Source organism: Hippichthys cyanospilos, chromosome 11 (genome assembly GCF_059441005.1).
Source record: "Hippichthys cyanospilos isolate Australia breed blue-spotted pipefish chromosome 11, RoL_Hcya_1.0, whole genome shotgun sequence".
NCBI lineage: Eukaryota > Metazoa > Chordata > Actinopteri > Syngnathiformes > Syngnathidae > Hippichthys > Hippichthys cyanospilos.
This window is the reverse complement of record NC_142379.1, coordinates 22,670,689-22,687,500: the sequence shown is the minus strand read 5'-3', so window position 1 is coordinate 22,687,500 and position 16,812 is coordinate 22,670,689. Positions and strand designations below refer to the sequence as shown.

General features: G+C 41.6%; 2 protein-coding genes across 7 annotated transcripts in view; one reads left to right on the top strand and one right to left on the bottom strand.

Moving 5' to 3' along the window:
- The window catches only part of setd3 (SET domain containing 3, actin histidine methyltransferase), a 63,669-nt gene extending 53,330 nt beyond the window's left edge, over positions 1-10,339 (bottom strand). The window contains exon 1 of the mRNA XM_088427049.1: positions 10,154-10,339. The gene's annotated coding sequence lies outside the window, so the exon portion shown is untranslated. The remainder of the gene's footprint in view (positions 1-10,153) is intronic.
- On the top strand, positions 9,829-15,778 carry LOC148416366 (uncharacterized). Of its 6 annotated transcripts, none has more exons than XR_015867164.1 (6): positions 9,829-11,151; positions 11,603-11,705; positions 12,339-12,747; positions 12,866-13,047; positions 13,290-13,508; positions 13,848-15,778. XR_015867164.1 is itself a non-coding variant. In XM_088427051.1 (5 exons), exons 1-5 carry the CDS (start codon positions 11,319-11,321, stop codon positions 14,053-14,055), a joined length of 975 nt encoding a protein of 324 aa, XP_088283177.1. In that variant the 5' UTR covers positions 11,160-11,318; the 3' UTR covers positions 14,056-15,778. The 6 variants fall into 6 exon arrangements, 1 of the variants encoding a protein (XP_088283177.1); XR_015867167.1 differs by having other exon boundaries at positions 9,830-11,151; positions 12,622-12,747; XR_015867166.1 differs by lacking the exon at positions 9,829-11,151 and adding an exon at positions 11,160-11,354 and having other exon boundaries at positions 12,622-12,747.
- Positions 15,779-16,812: the final 1,034 nt, after the last annotated feature.

The following is a 16,812-nucleotide window of genomic DNA, read 5'->3' as shown; positions in this document are numbered from 1 at the left end:
CGTTATTGTTAACTTAACTCAGTAGGACCGGTAGGAAATCTCAGAGCAGGAAGCTTTCAATGACTGTGCCCACTAACTGCAGACTAGACTGAGGAGTGGAGCTCTGCGGCAAAGGCAAAAAAAAAAAAAAAGCTCTGCGGCAAAGCTCCACCGAACCCGAGACCGTCTCACCGAACCCCAAGGGTTCGATCGAACCCAGGTTAAGAACCACTGAATTAGACCAATAATATTGTTTTCTGTACCATTTTGCATCGTGACAGCGAGTGACAAGTGTCCAGCCAATGATACCAGAAGTTTCACTTACACTATTCATCCAATCAAACGCATGGACAGAAACGTTCCTTGCATATACACCTGGTGCAAGTTAGCTAGCAAACAGTGCAAGAGATGCACATGCTAACCTCTTTTCTTTGCGAAACAAATGAGCAGCGACACATCCACTCATTCAGCGAAAGTAAAAAAGAAATGCGCTTCTTTTAAGATGGAATGACTGTTGGAGTATATGCAAGTAGAAGAACAAGCAGTGAAAGTGAGTGAGATTTTTTTTATCTTTTTCACAACTTGGCTTGTTTATTGCCATGGGGACCAGTGCTTTATACATCACACTGTCATGTCTAAAACACTCAAGATATAAAAGTAATATTCATGAAAAACGTGTTGAAAACAAACAAAAATAGTTGTAATTTTTTTAAGCAACATTGTGCGGGTTGAGACTTCTGGCTGCCTGGTTTACTTGTACGCTTGCCCAGGTTCAAATACAATAAATAAAGTTTTAAAAAGAATCCACAGGTCTATCTTTGATTCAATTAAATAATAAATATAATTCCATAGTAGTTCCAAAGCTCTCCAAACAGAAATACTTTATATAAAAGGCAAACATTACGGTAAAGAAACAGTGTTCTCTAATCTGCGATCAATCTCAACTGCCCCTGTGATGCTGGCCTAAGGCTCTTAAAGTGCCAGTATTATGCACCTTTCCCTCTGCCTTAAAGGGGAAGTAACATAAATATCCATTGGGCAGTGAGCCAAAACAACCCCCAAACAAATAAATAACTTTCTAGCTCTTGGCCATTACAAAAAATGAAATTTAAAGTAACTCTGTTAAGTGAAATGCTGTGAATTGGCTCCCACAAACGTATCAATCACAGATGCATCGTTCTCCCTAATTGGTCCAGGACAACGCTTTTCACCTCAGCTGTTCCTTCATAAACGACGGGATAATTACCCAAAAGCAGATTACTCAGAGACCCCCTCCTTCCTTGCTCATGAATGAAAAAATGTGAATTATGTGATATCGCTCTCTTTAGGAGCATCAGATATGTGCGCGATGACTCACTGTGTGCATGTCAGAAGTTGCTCACCGTGCTCCAAAGTCTGCTCAAGTAGTTTGTGTGAATGCTCAGGCGCATTGAAAATGCGAGGGAACATTGGCAGTAGCGCCACCTAGTGGCAGCAAAAAATATAGCAATTTTGCTAATGTTTTTATGTACTTTGTTGAGCCCGTTGAAATATTATCACAGATTTTTTTTTTTTCAGGCAAGCCTCCAAAAATATAATGCCCTGCACCAAATATTTATTTTTCGTGGTTAATTGGGACTGGAATTCCCCCCGCGATAAGTGAAAACCACTTAGTAGCGACCCCTCCCTGAAAAATTTTGAATTAAAAAAAAAAAACAATTGTATGGATTTTTTTTTAAATGTGAATTCCTCATTCTGTTGTGTTTTCTGCTTTTCAGTTGTGCCTGTTGTGTTGTGCCAACCCCGTGCTCCGAGACACTCAAGCAACATTCAGACAAGAATCTCGGAACGTGTTTGACCACCCAGTACGAGGTCGCAAGGCCAGAGATCAGCTACTTGACAATAAACAAGGCAACCGCATCATGGCTGATTATTCAATAAAGTTCTGCATCTTAGCCGAAGAGCGGCTTCGAGGAGACAGCGCGATGTGGAATCTTTTGAAGGGGACTCCACCTACAATACGTATATTGTATATGCCTACAACGCAGGTCCTTCATCCGCCACCGGTAAGTCCCCGTTTCATGTCGTCTACAGATATCAACCACTGTTTTTTCCCTCCCAGGAGAAAGAGGTCGTGGTGGGTTTGGAAGGACACCAAGGCCGCGCTCACACGTACGGCTGAGAGGAACAGCCAACTGACAAACCGGCAGCGGTCTGCGTCCGCAGTACCAACCCTGGACAAGAAGTTTGGTTGTAAACCCGAGATTTACACCTTGCCGGGTCCTCGAAAAAACTGAAGTTGAGATTCTTTGGGTCCTTCAAGGTCGCTTCCATCAATCCTGTTACGATCAAACTCTTCTTGCCGCTGTCCATGAAAGTCCACCCGGTCTTCCACATCTCTTTGTTCAAGCCAGTCATTTCCAGTGTGCTGTGTCCTCCGGTCGTGCCTCCTCCGGTCGTGCCTCCCCGTCGACCCGTCAAAAACAAAGAGTTTTGTGAAAGGAACCATATATTAGGTTGTTATCATTATGTGTTTATTTCTTGTCTACAATAGTGTGCATTCCTATCCATCTATGTAGTCCTAGTTCATCTCACCCCAGTCCTTAGATAAAGCTGTTGACGCAGGAAAGTGTGATCTGGGACCTTGGCCCAGCTATTGGGGGCGCCCGGTTGTCTCTTTTTGTTATGTCTTGTAATGTGCAATGCTTTGCTGAATGAAAAAAAGCAGGCGAGGACACTTGAGCGACGAAAAACCCTGCTGGCAAGACATGAGAATGTACACCAACCATTTCCCTTTGCCGGCAGAGAAAAGTCAATCTTGGTTGGTCTGAGTTACTATTTTGCTGTTTAGCAGCAGGGCTTGTCAGACGATCGACGACGACTGAACCAATCGGTGCACCGTCAAAATCCGTCGGATTCTGGAAGCCCTCCTTTCCACGAGGCCAAACGTCGGACACCGGAGGAACGCAAACACCATCCAACGAATCAGAGTGACTCGACCAGTGGAGAGATTACAAGAACAAAAGGTCAGTCTGACAAGTCTGAACAGTCCATCAAAAAGATAGTAGACAATGATCTGACTACAGCCACTGCCTTGTTAGCAACTAACGTAGCCAGACAGGAAACCCAAATTAATGGTGGAAAACAGACATGAACAATTGAGGGTTTGTACCTGAGTTTACCACCATATTCTTAAACCCAGACACTAGAGGTTTTCAGAGGCAGAGTTGACAACCAGGCAAGACCGTGGCCACGGCAGTAAGACCCCTTTTCGGGACTGGGTCTCAACTCCACATGTGAGTACTGAGGGTTGACATGAAGCCAAAGGAGTAAAGCCATTTGAAATGGTGTGTGCAAAAATGTGTCTTGTACGTGCTTAATAGAATCCGCATATACGTTGTAAACTGTGTGTTGTGTGATGTGGATCTGTGTGTGTATCTGTCAATTTTCTGGAGTGTAACTATTGGTGTGTTACATGTTCGTATGTTAGATTGTTAGAAATAAACAATGGACTTGGCTGGAATTGGGCTAAAAGGCATTGTTACATCATGCTTTATCTAGTCTGCAAGGTTAAAAGTCAAAATGACAAATTTTAGATAGTTTCAAATCTGAGGTTTGTGGGCAGAAACTGGTCCATTCACAGCGTTAATTCTCAGCACACAGGTGAAATGAGAAAAATGTATCATGTGATCAGTGGAGACTAAATTATGAATTAGGATGTTTTCAAATGTTAGATTAACTGGCAATAATGGTTGAAACATAAATAAAATACACAACGTTGTTGTGTTATGTGTGATAGCCAGGGGTGTGATAGCCAGGGGTGGATAGCCAGATAATGTTGAATTAATTGTAAATGATATGTTTTCATAGTTTAAAAACATGCAGGCATGACTGTTGTCGTATGACAGCCAGCTTGGGATACTGTGGTATGAAAATGAGAAGTGATTGTGAGTGTAAGCCTGTGAAGCTTGCTCGGTTGAAATTTCCACACAGTTTGTTGCATGTGTTGCAGTTATTGTTGTTGCCATAGTTGTGAGAATTGTCGTTACTGCTAAAGTTGATTTTGTTGTTGTTGCGGTTGTTGTTCTTCTTCAAAGTGGAAAATATTTGAAATTGGGAAATTGATAGAGACCACTGAATTTGGTAGAGGAAAGCTGAAAAATTTCAAATAGCAATATCGATAAAAGAGAAAAAGTTGGAGAAGGAAATAGTAGCAACCATTAAATGTAGAGAAAATAAAACAGACACCAAACAAAGCTGCTTGCGAGGATTGCAGATAATGGGACAAAGCAGGGGCGTGGAGAGCAGGGGTGGCAATCAGAGGCCTCTGCCTCTCTTTTTAGCGCAACTGCGACTTATTTTGTAATTTATCCTCCACTTTCTGAAAACAGGAATGTGGCCCTTCTCTGCCAACCACACCTGTCAAAAAAAAATTGCATAGATACGTGATAGGGAGTTGTAATTCATGATCCAAGCAGCAAACCCTACATGTTAAGACGAAGGAGGCAGAAAAGGCAGAATTATGTTTGTATACTGGCCCCGCTCAAAAGACAAGTACATAAAAGCGGAGGACAGCCTGGCACCGCACAAAATATGAATCAAGAATGTAGAAGATTGATGCCTTATTGTGTAATAATTGTTTGGATAGATTAGCATGATAGTATCAGATTTTACAGTAAAATAGATTCAGCTGTGCAAAAAGAGGATGAACCAGTAGATATGTTAATTGTTTGATATAGTATAGTTTGCGAGAGTTTTCTAAAAACAAATTGCATTATGGTAGATGATGGATAAACAGGCTGAACATATTGACAGCAGCTGAGAAAATGCAAGGCTAAATGGAATTATACTACAAATAAAACTGTGGACGTGAGTGAACTCTAACACTCAGATATTAGATAAGTTCACTATTCAGCTGAGAGTGGAGTAGTAGAAAAAAGGTAGAAGAATGTAGGGAAGAAAACAGACATTCTGGTGTGATGGAGAAGAGGAAGTCCATTGTGTTGGAAACAGGAATTGTGGTAGAGGAAAAGAAGGGTGTAAGAAGGGTTGTAAGACAAACTTGAATGCATAAGAATGTTGGAATTGTAGCAAGAAAGATTTTGGGCAAGTGAAAAAAAATTGAAGAAGGTTGGCAGAACTAATGAGATAAGGATTGCAGAATTGTTAGTGATAGATAAAATGAGGCCATTGCAAAAGGCCTGAAAATCACAGACCAAAAGACAAATTATCTCATTTTTGAGGCTGTGTAATTATTGTAGCACATGGATTCCAAAAAATGATTTTGAATTGACTAGGCCACTGTTTGATATCATTTACGAAAAATCTGACGATGCATTTGAGAGTGTGAAACTTGAATTAATTAATTCAGCCGTATTGGCACTACCTGATTACAGCAAACAATTTGAGCAAAGAGTGACAGCTAAACAGGGATTCATGACATCAATCTTGTTGCAGAAGCATGGCAGGAAACTAAGTCCAGTCAAATTTTATTCGAAGAATTGGATGCAGTTGCTGGGCCAACTCCTGAAGGTGTTCAGCTGGTGCTGGCAGCAGCATTGGCAGTGGAGGCTTCAGTGGAGCTTGTGTTGTTTCACCCCCCTGACGTTGAGGGTTCCCTATGTATTTATTATGTTGTTGGAAACAAATATGACACTCTTATCACCTGCATGACATTTATATTGCACCGCGTTATTATTATCTCAGGGACACATTGTAATTGTTAAATGTGGAGCATTAAACCCAGCGACACTTTTGCCAACACCTGTAGACGGCACCCCACATGACTGTGGAAGCCACGTCCAAATTTCCACCAAACCAAGACCTGACCTGACTGACACCCCTCTCCCGACTGGAGTTGTTTTTGTTGACGGTTCAGCTAGCAAAGGGGAAGACGGCTGCAGAAGGGTGGGATATGTAGTTACTACATATATGAAAATTTTGTCGCAGTGCAAGATCCTTCGACCTCGTTGACGGGCCTAGCGACGCAAGACACTCGAAGTGAGGATCAGCACCCCCAAGTGCATGGACGGTGCACCAGCCAAAGACCACAGTGGGAGAAAGGGTTTTCGTTGTAAACACACCCCTCTCAGGAGAATGGCCTGTCCGCCAGCACTTTTCCGAGGAGCATGCAGTTTGGTGCTGGGCGGCGCCCTTGTGTCCGGACGACCAACAACGCCTACCTCTCACAGACAGCGGTTGCCCACCAGCGTCATGGGCAACCTCCAGCTCCTGACGGACATCATGGGAACAGTGATAAACGTTATGTTTTTTCAGTGTTGAGAACTCCACCCATAGGTCTAAATGCAACACTGACAAACCACCAGTCCCAATCACCAGACAAACTTCAGTTTATTTTTGATGCGATTGGCATGACCTGGAGCATTCCTGAAAAAGACAAATTGATAGACAAAGCAAATGCAGCGGGTTTGCATTTGCCATAATTGGTGCTCTATTTCCGGGGACTATGTACAAACACACCGAGTTCAATTATTTCAATCATAAAGTATACACGTTGACTGATATCACGGAGGCACGTTTTACGCACACAGCCTCACAATTACATGCTACTTAACTTATAACCATCCAAAACAGACAATCATGGATGCTGTTGGGGTTAGCAGTGCAAGTGACCATGGCCATGACTCAATATAAACCTGTTGACTCAGACCCCAACTCTGACGACGATTCAACAACTATGTTAACCATTCAACCATTCAAGATGCACCTACAGAAAAGATTTTAGACATAGAATGTCGATATGGTTTGTGACGAGTATATACATGTATTGGACCAAAAAGAGCTTTAGCTTTTGCATTTTTTCTTTTGTAACAAGTTCTTGCTTGGGAAGGGTGTCTACCATTTTCCCACTAGGTTTTTGGATATTTTTCTTCCCACTCAAGCAATAGCTTTCGACAATGTTTGATGTGTTTTCATTATGACAATCAGGGGGGATATGTGGGGGGGGGGGGGGGGGGGGGGGGCTGCTGCTTTAAAAACCAGATCACAAACGTATGAACGGGGCTTTCTGTCACTGTTGTAGTTTTTTGTCCACTTTTTATTTTATCGTGTGAGGAGAGGGGAGGAGGGGATTGGAGCGCACTTGCTGTGCACTTTACGGCCGGAAAGAAGAGCAGAAAACTGAGAACTTTCACTTTTCTGGGATGTGACAGAGCCAATATTTTCACCAACAGCACCTATTCTTTGCGGCAATACTCGCCTGCCAAAAAATAAAACGTCACAATCAAGTGGCCGAGACCGTGCTAAATATTGTGCTGACAATGCCGCGCTATCATTAGCTTAGCACAGTAACTACGGTTCAACAGCTGTTAAGTGAAGCAAACGCTGCACATAGCAGTTGTCCCAAGTTCTCGCTTCCGCCTTTCGACAAGCCAGGTGAGGGCTCTTGCTTGGCTCTGTTTCGTATTGACAGCTCAGCTGGCCGTGTTGGATCACTCCCGTTGACCGCAAAGCGGCCGCCATGATTCATTCCTGCCCCCTGCGTGAGCCGTTGAATGTTCCCGAAGTTGATTGGCTGTGGCGACTCGAAACGCGGAATTAGTAAATAAAAAATAACTTCACAAAAAAGGCGAAATTTCGCTTCCCGTGACCGCGCGCGGCCATTTGCGTCGCTCCATTCGCGTCCATTGCGTCACCCGACGTGCCTTCGTGCCCAGTCACGCGAACTCCATTAAACTAAATCATCTCCAAAACATTATTTCGGGTGCAGCCCACACGGCCCGGTTCCAGTTGATCCACGGACCCACACGGCCCGTTACCAGTTGATCCGCGGACCAGGGGTTGGGTACCACTGCTCCTTACAACCTCGTGGTGTGCGCTCAATAAGAATATATTTATTATATACAGTACAGTCGTCCCCCGGTTTACGAACACCCTCTCTTACGAACATTTCGACTTACGAGCGTGGTCCGCGGAGTTTTTTGTCCCCCACTTACGCACAGACCATTCGCCTTACGAGCAATCTGACACGCCGGTCATTGGATTCGTTCATATACTTTCGCTTTGCCACGTCATCAAATTCAGTAGTTAAAGCTTGTCACGGGAACTTATAACGATATTGCTCTTACAATGTCACAGTCACTGTCTCAGTCACGGTGTCAGTCACGGTCTCACTCACGGAGATGCTATTGGCCGGCGTCACGTCAATCACAGAAATGCCGATATGCTATTGGCCGAACGCCTTTATCTAGCTTGATGGCACAGCTGGTTGGGACGGAAGGAAGGAGAGAAAATCAGTCAAAAACGGAAGGAAGGAATGTTGTGAAGACTTTGCAAACTTTATCTGTTAGACATGGCTTCTAAAATTGCTAGTGGCGGTAAAGGAAGAAGTAATAGGATGATGACAATAGAAACCAAGCAGGAGATAATAAAAAAAATACGAAGGAGGCACACGCATAGTTAACCTTGCTCGTGAGTATGGACGTAACCGCTCGGCAATCTTCTAAGGGCAAGACTTTCCTTGCCGGGGGACGGACCTCGCTCGACAACAAAATGGAGAGGCTTCTTCTATTATGGATTAAAGAGAAGGAAATCGCCGGTGATATGTTTTAGTTTGAGAAAAGTTCTTGTTTAAGAAAATAAATCAATAAATTCTGCGGGTTGGTCTCTGCTCACCTCCGTCTCCAATCAGCTCAAGTCACGTCGCCCCAGAGGAAAATGTCATTTATCCTTTGTGTATCCATGTTAATCTAATTAACTGCAAAGTAGATTATGGCAATAATTTTATATATGTGTGTATATTCGTGATGGTTATAACTATGATTTCACCACGTTTTGCCAGTCAATGGGTACGTACAATTGACTTCCCTTTGCTACATCAACGAAATCATCTGCTCACGCATGTTACGGTAACGCTGATATGCTATTGCTCTTACGACGTCACAGTCACTGTTTCAGTCATGGTGTCAATCACGGAGATGCCGATATGCTATTGGTCGAACGCCTTCATCTAGCTTGATGGCACAGCTGGTCGGGACGGAAGGAAGGAGAGAAAATCAGTCAAAAACGGAAGGAAGGAATGTTGTTAAGACTTTGCAAACTTTATCTGTTAGACATGGCTTCTAAAATTGCTAGTGGCGGTAAAGGAAGAAGTAATAGGATGATGACAATAGAAACCAAGCAGGAGATAATAAAAAAAAAAAAATACAAAGGAGGCGCACGCATGGTTAACCTTGCTCGTGAGTATGGCCGTAACCGCTCGGCAATCTTTTAAGGGCAAGACTTTCCTTGCCGGGGGACGGACCCCGATCGACAACAAAATTGAGAGGCTTCTTCTTTTATGGATTAAAGAGAAGGAAATCGCCGGTGATAAGTTCTAGTTTGTGAAAAGTTCCCGTTTAAGAAAATAAATAAATAAATTCTGCGGGTTGGTCTCTGCTCCCCTCCGCCTCCACCCAGCTCGTCACGTCGCCCCAAAGGTAAATGTCATTTTTCCTTTGTATATGTTATTTAATTTAACTGTACAGTAGATTATGTTACTCATTTTTAAGACGTTTAGAAAGTTGTGATGTTTTGACCTAAGGTTTTTGCATGCGTCGCACGCATTCACTAATTAACATAAGTTTGGATTGCCCGTCATACGAGCAGTTGAAGTTACGAGCGTAGCCGCTGAACGGATTAAGTTCGCAACACGGGGGCCCACTGTACTCAGATTTCTTCTAGATAATAATCTTATAGTCTTCGTGGATAGAGCGAGAGAGAGAGAGAGAGAGAGAGAGAGAGAAAGAGAGAGAGACAGAGAGCAAGAAACAGAGACACAGAGAGAGAGAGAGAGAGAGAGTGGAGGGGGGTGGCGAAAGGTTTTCTCTTTCCTGAGCGCGGGGGCTTTGCAAAATATAATCGAGAAGAGCTGATGTAGGCTAAATTGGGAGTATTTTGTTTTGAAAGTGACGCGGCCTCTCGTCATTGGGTCATTACCGTAATGCCTCGTGTTAAAAACTGCGGGCGGCTGGCTTGACCTAAATCTTCTTGATTTGAGGCTGGCTTCACCTCAGTGACGGAATCCCCGCATGCAATGTAAAAATAGAACTGAGAAGTAAGTTTACGAACCTTAGAGTTTCTAATTTAGGAAACATGCTTAAGATAGATTTTTCTTCTTCCGTGGACAAAGTCAGAAATGGAATAACGTTGAATTGAACTGCGGGATTACGTAGACATTTTTGTAAGTAAATCATACCTTTAAGGTGACAGGACCAACAACGTCGTTATTCCTTCTCCCACGTATTCTGTTCCTTCTTATTCGTCTTGTTCTTCTGTAATTCTAACGGCGTGCGTTTGTGCCATCTACCAAACTGGAGTATGAGGACAACGTGATACAGCTGCAGCCAAAAATGGTTTACTACGGTGGCCGACTCGGTCTGACGCGCTGCAACCGACAAACCAGCAAACCAGATAATATGCGAATACAACGACAGTTACACATTACGTCATATAAAAACACAACACAACCGCAAACAAACGTAAGCACATTAAAAGTAAACGCTGCAATAACACATACCGCATTCATAAAAACAAAGTGAAAGCAAAATGACAAAAAACAGAACAATTGCAACACGGAGTTTAAAATCAACTCCAAGGTGGAAAATGTTGCAAGTCGTCACGCAACAAAAGTTAGCAAGGACAATAGTGTGCGCCACCAGTCCAGCAACGTTGTGAGACCAAATCATCTGAATTAATCAACTTGGAAAAATAGAGTGGTAAAAGGCTTTGTTTTTGTCACGTGAAGTGTAATTGCAATGAAATAACTATTTTCATAAAATGTATTTTTAGTTTCAAGCACGCTGATGCACTTTGTTATTCTATATCTGTTTTAGACTAAGGTGTAATCCTACGGTGGCCGAGAGCCCTCAATGCTGCATATAAGAAAAACGCTGCATATAAAAGAAAATCTTTAAGCAAAACAAAAACAGCGCTGCAAATTTAAAAAAAAAACGATACAAACAAAAAGAAACAGCGCTGTAAATAAGAGAAACGCTGCAAACATTTATAAACGCCCCTGTAAATAGAGGAAACAGCGCTACAAATAAAAACAAACGCTGCAAATAAAAAAAAACTCCACACGGAAATGAATTACCGGGGACTATTATTTCAGGTGCACCTCACCTGTAGTTTTTTTTTTGAGCGAGGAAGAAGAGGAATACGAAGAAGAATAAGAAGAAAGGCCAAGTAAACGAGGTCAGTGTTTATTGACGCTACGTGACTCTACGTAATGTGTTATAGTTAGGCCATGTATCCCCAGCTTTGATGAGAAGTTGAGCTAGATATTGCCGTGTAGCGTTAGCTTCGAGCAAGAGGCGACTCGAGTTCTGAAAATTTACTCGAATATGTACATGTAACGTTACATGCTCTCACTCAGAGCAGTCTACTACAGAGCACAGGTGAGCCAACACAACAGGTAGCCTATTATAATACACCCGAGTGAAAACAACGGACAGTTCTGAGAGCTTATTGCCATCGTTGTTGTTGTTTTTTTATTTATTAAAATCATTCTAACATCTAAGGCGTGGATAACATAATAGTTATTTGGATGAATGTCGTCAATGCTGTGGGGTGGTGAAAGATGTTTGCCAAAGTGCCATAATGTCAGACAGTGTCCTAAATTTTACTGTCTTTTGTTATTTACCAGGTCATGTTTTGTCCATTTTGCGGAGTGAATCTCCAAACTGTCCTTGTATACTGTGGCTCATGCAGTAGAAATGTCAGTTTTCTAAGGAGTCTTCAAGATGAAGGTATATCTTTTTCTAACCGCTAATTAGGATCTTAAACATGATGGATTGCTGTTTTTATTTCGGAGAGTATACTGTATTGAAGTCATGAATAAACCACTTCATATGGTGAAGTCTATAACAGAATCATGTGGAATACAATGAATGTGAAAAATAGGATATTTAACAAATTCCAACTTCTGCCAGCCATCACACAATCCTGGGAGGTAGTCTCATAATGGTACTACAGTTTTCTATTTGACCCACATACCCGTGGACATGAAAAATCTAGAAAGCGTTTTCGTTTAGGAGGTTACTGATCTCTATTAAAAAAAAACAAAAAAAAAAACCTTGCTTAGTCAAGTCGATAAGTTATTCCCTTGACAATTATAATAATCATGTAGAAGTAATTAGTCCCATTCAAACAATTTTGAATGTTTTGCAGTGGTACTTTTAATACTAAAATATTTTTAATCAATTGATAACGAGTGCAGTGAATAGCATCATTCCTCGGTAACTCGAGGAACTTACTAACTACCATGTCACCCACACATGATAACTGAAACAATCTTATTTATTCCCCTCTCTGTTAAAAAAAAAAAAAAAGCAGTGCATCATTTAGTCTATAATATAGTGTGCTCCATTTTTTCTCCTCAGGTCCTGAAGCTATACCAGTGGATGAACTTATCCAAAAATATTTCAATGAGGGCCATAGTTATGAAATAATAGTCGTCTTACTAAAAACCAAACACAACATATCAGTCAGTCTTTGCAGTTTAGAAAGAAAACTAAAAGATGCAGGCCTGACCAGGAGGATCAACTACACTCCAATTGCTACTGTGCAGGCAGCAATATCAGAGGAGATGACGGGATCAGGACAGCTTTTAGGGTATAGAGCAATGTGGCAGATTCTGAAACAGAAGCACTCTCTTGTCGTTAGACGAGATGATGTGATGCGCCTCATGGCAGAGCTGGATCCATGTGGAACAGAGAATCACCGCAGACGTAGTTTTGTTCGAAGAGCATATCATTCAATGGGACCAAATGAAATCTGGCATGTTGATGGGTAAGATAAATTAAAACCTTTTGGAATTTCCATAAGTGGCTGCATTGATGGCTTCTCAAGAAAAATTATGTGGCTGAATTGTGGAAAGACCAATAACGACCCTTCGATTATTGTTCAGAACTACATCAACTGTGTAGCAGAGTTTGGAGTTTTTCCCAAAGCGGCTTCGCACAGATTGCGGCACTGAAAATGGACTAATGGCAGCCCTTCATTGTACTTTGAGATCAGAGCATACAGATGAGTTTGCAGGAGCTAAAAGCCACATGTATGGCACCTCAACATCCAACCAGCGGATTGAAAGTTGGTGGTCCTACTTCCGGAAACAAAGTTTTTTGTCACTTTTCATTCATTTATGCTTTACTTGACCCGGGATTATTGCATTTGCTGTATGCATTTATATTATTTCCCGAATCATATGTATATTGCTGTGAATTTTAAAAGAAATTTTATATTGTAGTGACGTTTCCAAAAGGCATCAAGTCATTTGCAAGTGCACTTGTAGATTAATCTGGATGGGGAAAAAACATGTATTTTCTGTCTAGGAGCCAATATTGGATGGATCTGTTCAGTGACTTGAGGGAGAGGCATCTCTTCAATGGCAGCCCTGCACACACAAAGTTGTTACGATACTGCTTCCTGGGCGTCCTGCGGAAAGAGCTGGATGAATACAAGGAGTACTGGAATACTCACACCATTCGTCCCGTTCAACAATCCCGGTGCCCATCTGGTAAACCAGAGGCAATGTATCATGTGCCTCACAAGTGAGTATTGATCAAAGAGTCTTACCAATAATTTGAATTATTATGTATAAAAATACACATATAGTCTCTAATATTATGTCAAAATATTGCAGAATGTTATTAAAAAAATAAAAAAAGTGGTGCTCCGGTGTACTTGAAAATATTTTCTTAACACTTTGATTATAATAAATACAATTCAAAATATATTATGCCCTCATGCCTTTTCTTTGGGTGTCTGCATCCTTGTCCTGTAATGAACTATGGAGATAGTTGAATGACCATAAAACTCAAACTTAACAGGAAAGCTAAACTTTCTTGCTGTGTTGCTCACTGTGGACTCTTTTCTGTACTTGCTCCCAGATTTGATGGGACCAATTGTGGTTTCCCAGCATCTGCCCAAACCCTGAACCACATCACCAACATCATTTCAGTGTCAGCAGTTGCTGGCAGGGATGAGCATGAACATCTCTTTGAAGAACTGCAAAGACAGAGTGGTCTCAGAGCTCCTTTGCAGTTGGAATCAGCTGTTGAGAACTACATCACCCTGAAAAATATGGCAGGTCTTTAAACCGTTTCGGGACATGTTTGGCTCTTTTTTCTTTCTTGATAATTTGTGTTATGACAGCATGCAATACTAAATTTTTTGTGTAGTGTTTGCTGTCTTGTCTGTGCCCGGGGAATAAAAAAAAAAAAAAAGTCTGTAGTTACCAATTTAAATTAGTACCGAAACATGCTAAAACAATGATTTTTTTAAGTGTGTTATTAACAGAACATATATTTGAAATATAAAATATTGAACATAGGTGCTACTACAATTAACACAAAACAACTTCAGCAGTAATATATAACATTCAACAACACAAAACTGTGTCTAAAAGCACCCAAAGCCAGGGGAATTCTTGATGCCAAAGTCCATGTTAGCTTTGAAGGCACTATAAGTGTTCAAAAGAGGAAGTTTTAAAATGTTGGCACAGGTATTTGCCATTGGGAATGTTGAGATAGAAGAACATAGGAATTGAAGGCGTGGCAGAGGACTCATACCAGCAGGAGGCATACATGACACACCTGTAGCGAACATTAACACTTCCTCCAAGGTCAAGTAGCTGTCATTTTCTAAAAGTAGAGAGAATTGGAATCAACTGAATCCTATCTACATCAACAATGTAACTTTTCATAATTAGTGTATATAAAATCAGACGAGAGCAAATTGACTAACCTTCACAATCGAGAAGATAGTCTGCCCAGTAAGTCAAAGCCTTCTCTTCAAGAGTCCTCTTGTTGCTTCCCTGTTGACTCAGTTCGGGCTGAAACAGACGTTCCATCTCTGCAGCAGACAGCTTAACATCACAATGACAGGGAACAGGGGCCAGGACCGTTGGATGCTGCTTCAGAGCTGTCAGAAACTGCAGAGTTTCAAGTTCAGCCTTGAATCTAAAATACATATTTTATCCATTTGGTTACGCACCTTCTAGTGTTGTAGTTTTCAGTTGGAGATTTTAGCCAATTAGAATTCAGCCTGTGTCGCCTGTATGGCTGCATGTAATCTGCCTTAGCCAAAAGCCAGGGCATTTGCATCAACACGGTGCAGGCTTCTATGCAAGCGCAGATGGATATGTGACAGCTGTAATAGCCAACCAAGTCATAAGATTGCCATCTAGAGGCCTCACGTTGAGTGGATGCTTACTGCAGGAAGGCGGTGCAATGCTCAACAAGCAAGCTATGTATGCGGTGTTGGCTTTGCCTGAGTGCTTTGGAGGCGTAGCGTAGCTATTAGCTAACCTGTCCCAACTTGGCCATATTTCTGACTGGGCTAGGGTTAGGGTTGTACAGGGAATGCCTTTTGTTTGCAAAGGATCATTTGGTGTTTGGGGCTACACTGGATTTGCAAACTTCAATTGTTTAACCAAGGCAGCAACAAGACAAGGCACAGCAAGACACACACGCTATGGTGCTTTTAAAAACTGATGGGGACACCCAAGTGGATATGCAGTATTGTACATCTCAGTTTGAAGGTAAAGACAGCTCCTCAAAGCGCTACGGTGCTTTTAAGAAACTTCTGGAACACCCAAGTGGATACACTGTACATCTCAGTACCAAGAGAAAGAGACCTCCATTATGAAAAGGTGAAGAAAAATCGTGAGATATTGAAAAGACTCATTGATTGTGATGGTCATTTGTTTTGGTGAGTGCAAGCCTTTTCTTTATTGATTGTTTTATTTTTAATATGTATGTATTATTTTATTTTGTTCATAATCAATAGAATAGAAATAAAATGATGTTCTTGTATTAAATTGTGATTTGTAATTTTGACTTTAAATTTCGTGGATATTTATTTATAATTTAAGTTTTGACAGCATCACGTATAATGACATGTTTTGATGGCTGATGTGGGTTTATTGTCATTTAAAAGCTCTGGAAAATAGCCTGTGTAGTGGGGGCGATTTTTTTTCTAGAATCTGAATCACAGAAGGCGTACGTGTGAGCGTCACGGCCCGTCACTGAATAAAGCAACGTACATCGTCAAACATCTTACATCTAATTGCACAAAATGTACACTACACGGTAGGAACAGTGACTACAGATGTCTATGGCGTGGAAGAGTATAACATCAAAGGTAGACTTCTTTGGAAACAATGTATGGGAATTACTTTTAATATTATTATTATTGCTGTATCGAATCATTTGACAGATCTACCTTAATAGTTTTTGTCGTTTAATGATATAAGCCCAGCTCCTCCTGCCCAAGTCGATGTGACGCACTCTCGTTTGTTCGTTCATGGTGAACACATAACAACAAGCAATCTCATTGGATACCAAGCTGTCAATCAAGGTGCTTTTAAAAGCTCTGATTGGCTATCTTTGTGGCACATTCGTCGTGTGCAGAACTGAGCGCGTGCAGAGCTCGACTCCAGTGAGTGAGAGCTAGATGTTGAGTAAGGGAGGAAGGAGTATCACGAGCGAGATGTTGAGCGAGTGAGGGCTATCGCGAGCGGGCAAAAAGGAATTTTGAGCGACCAACGTTTTTTTCCATGCTCAAAATTCATCGGCGCTCCCTCAGACTGTTTTTTTGCTCGCTCAGCTTTGTTTTCTGCGCTCATTTTTTTTTTTGCTCGCGATTGTAGCACAAATATAACGCATGCGTGTGACTCTGAGTTAGAGTGATCCCTCGATTATCGCGGGGGTTAAGTTCCAAAAATAACACGCGCAAAGTGAAAAACGTGGAAGAGCCAGCTTTTTTATTTTAATTTATTTTACAATGCAATACTGAACTATAGAATAAAACCAAAAATCAAAACCTGTTTTAAAGCTCCAAATTTGTTTAGAA

Coding starts and splice junctions, on each gene's coding strand:
- LOC148416366 (XM_088427051.1), top strand. CDS start 11,319: ATGCTCTCACTCAGAGCAGTCTACTACAGAGCACAG. Junction 11,355..11,602: donor CAGTCTACTACAGAGCACAG/GTGAGCCAACAC, acceptor GTTATTTACCAG/GTCATGTTTTGTCCATTTTG. Junction 12,748..13,289: donor GAAATCTGGCATGTTGATGG/GTAAGATAAATT, acceptor TTTTCTGTCTAG/GAGCCAATATTGGATGGATC.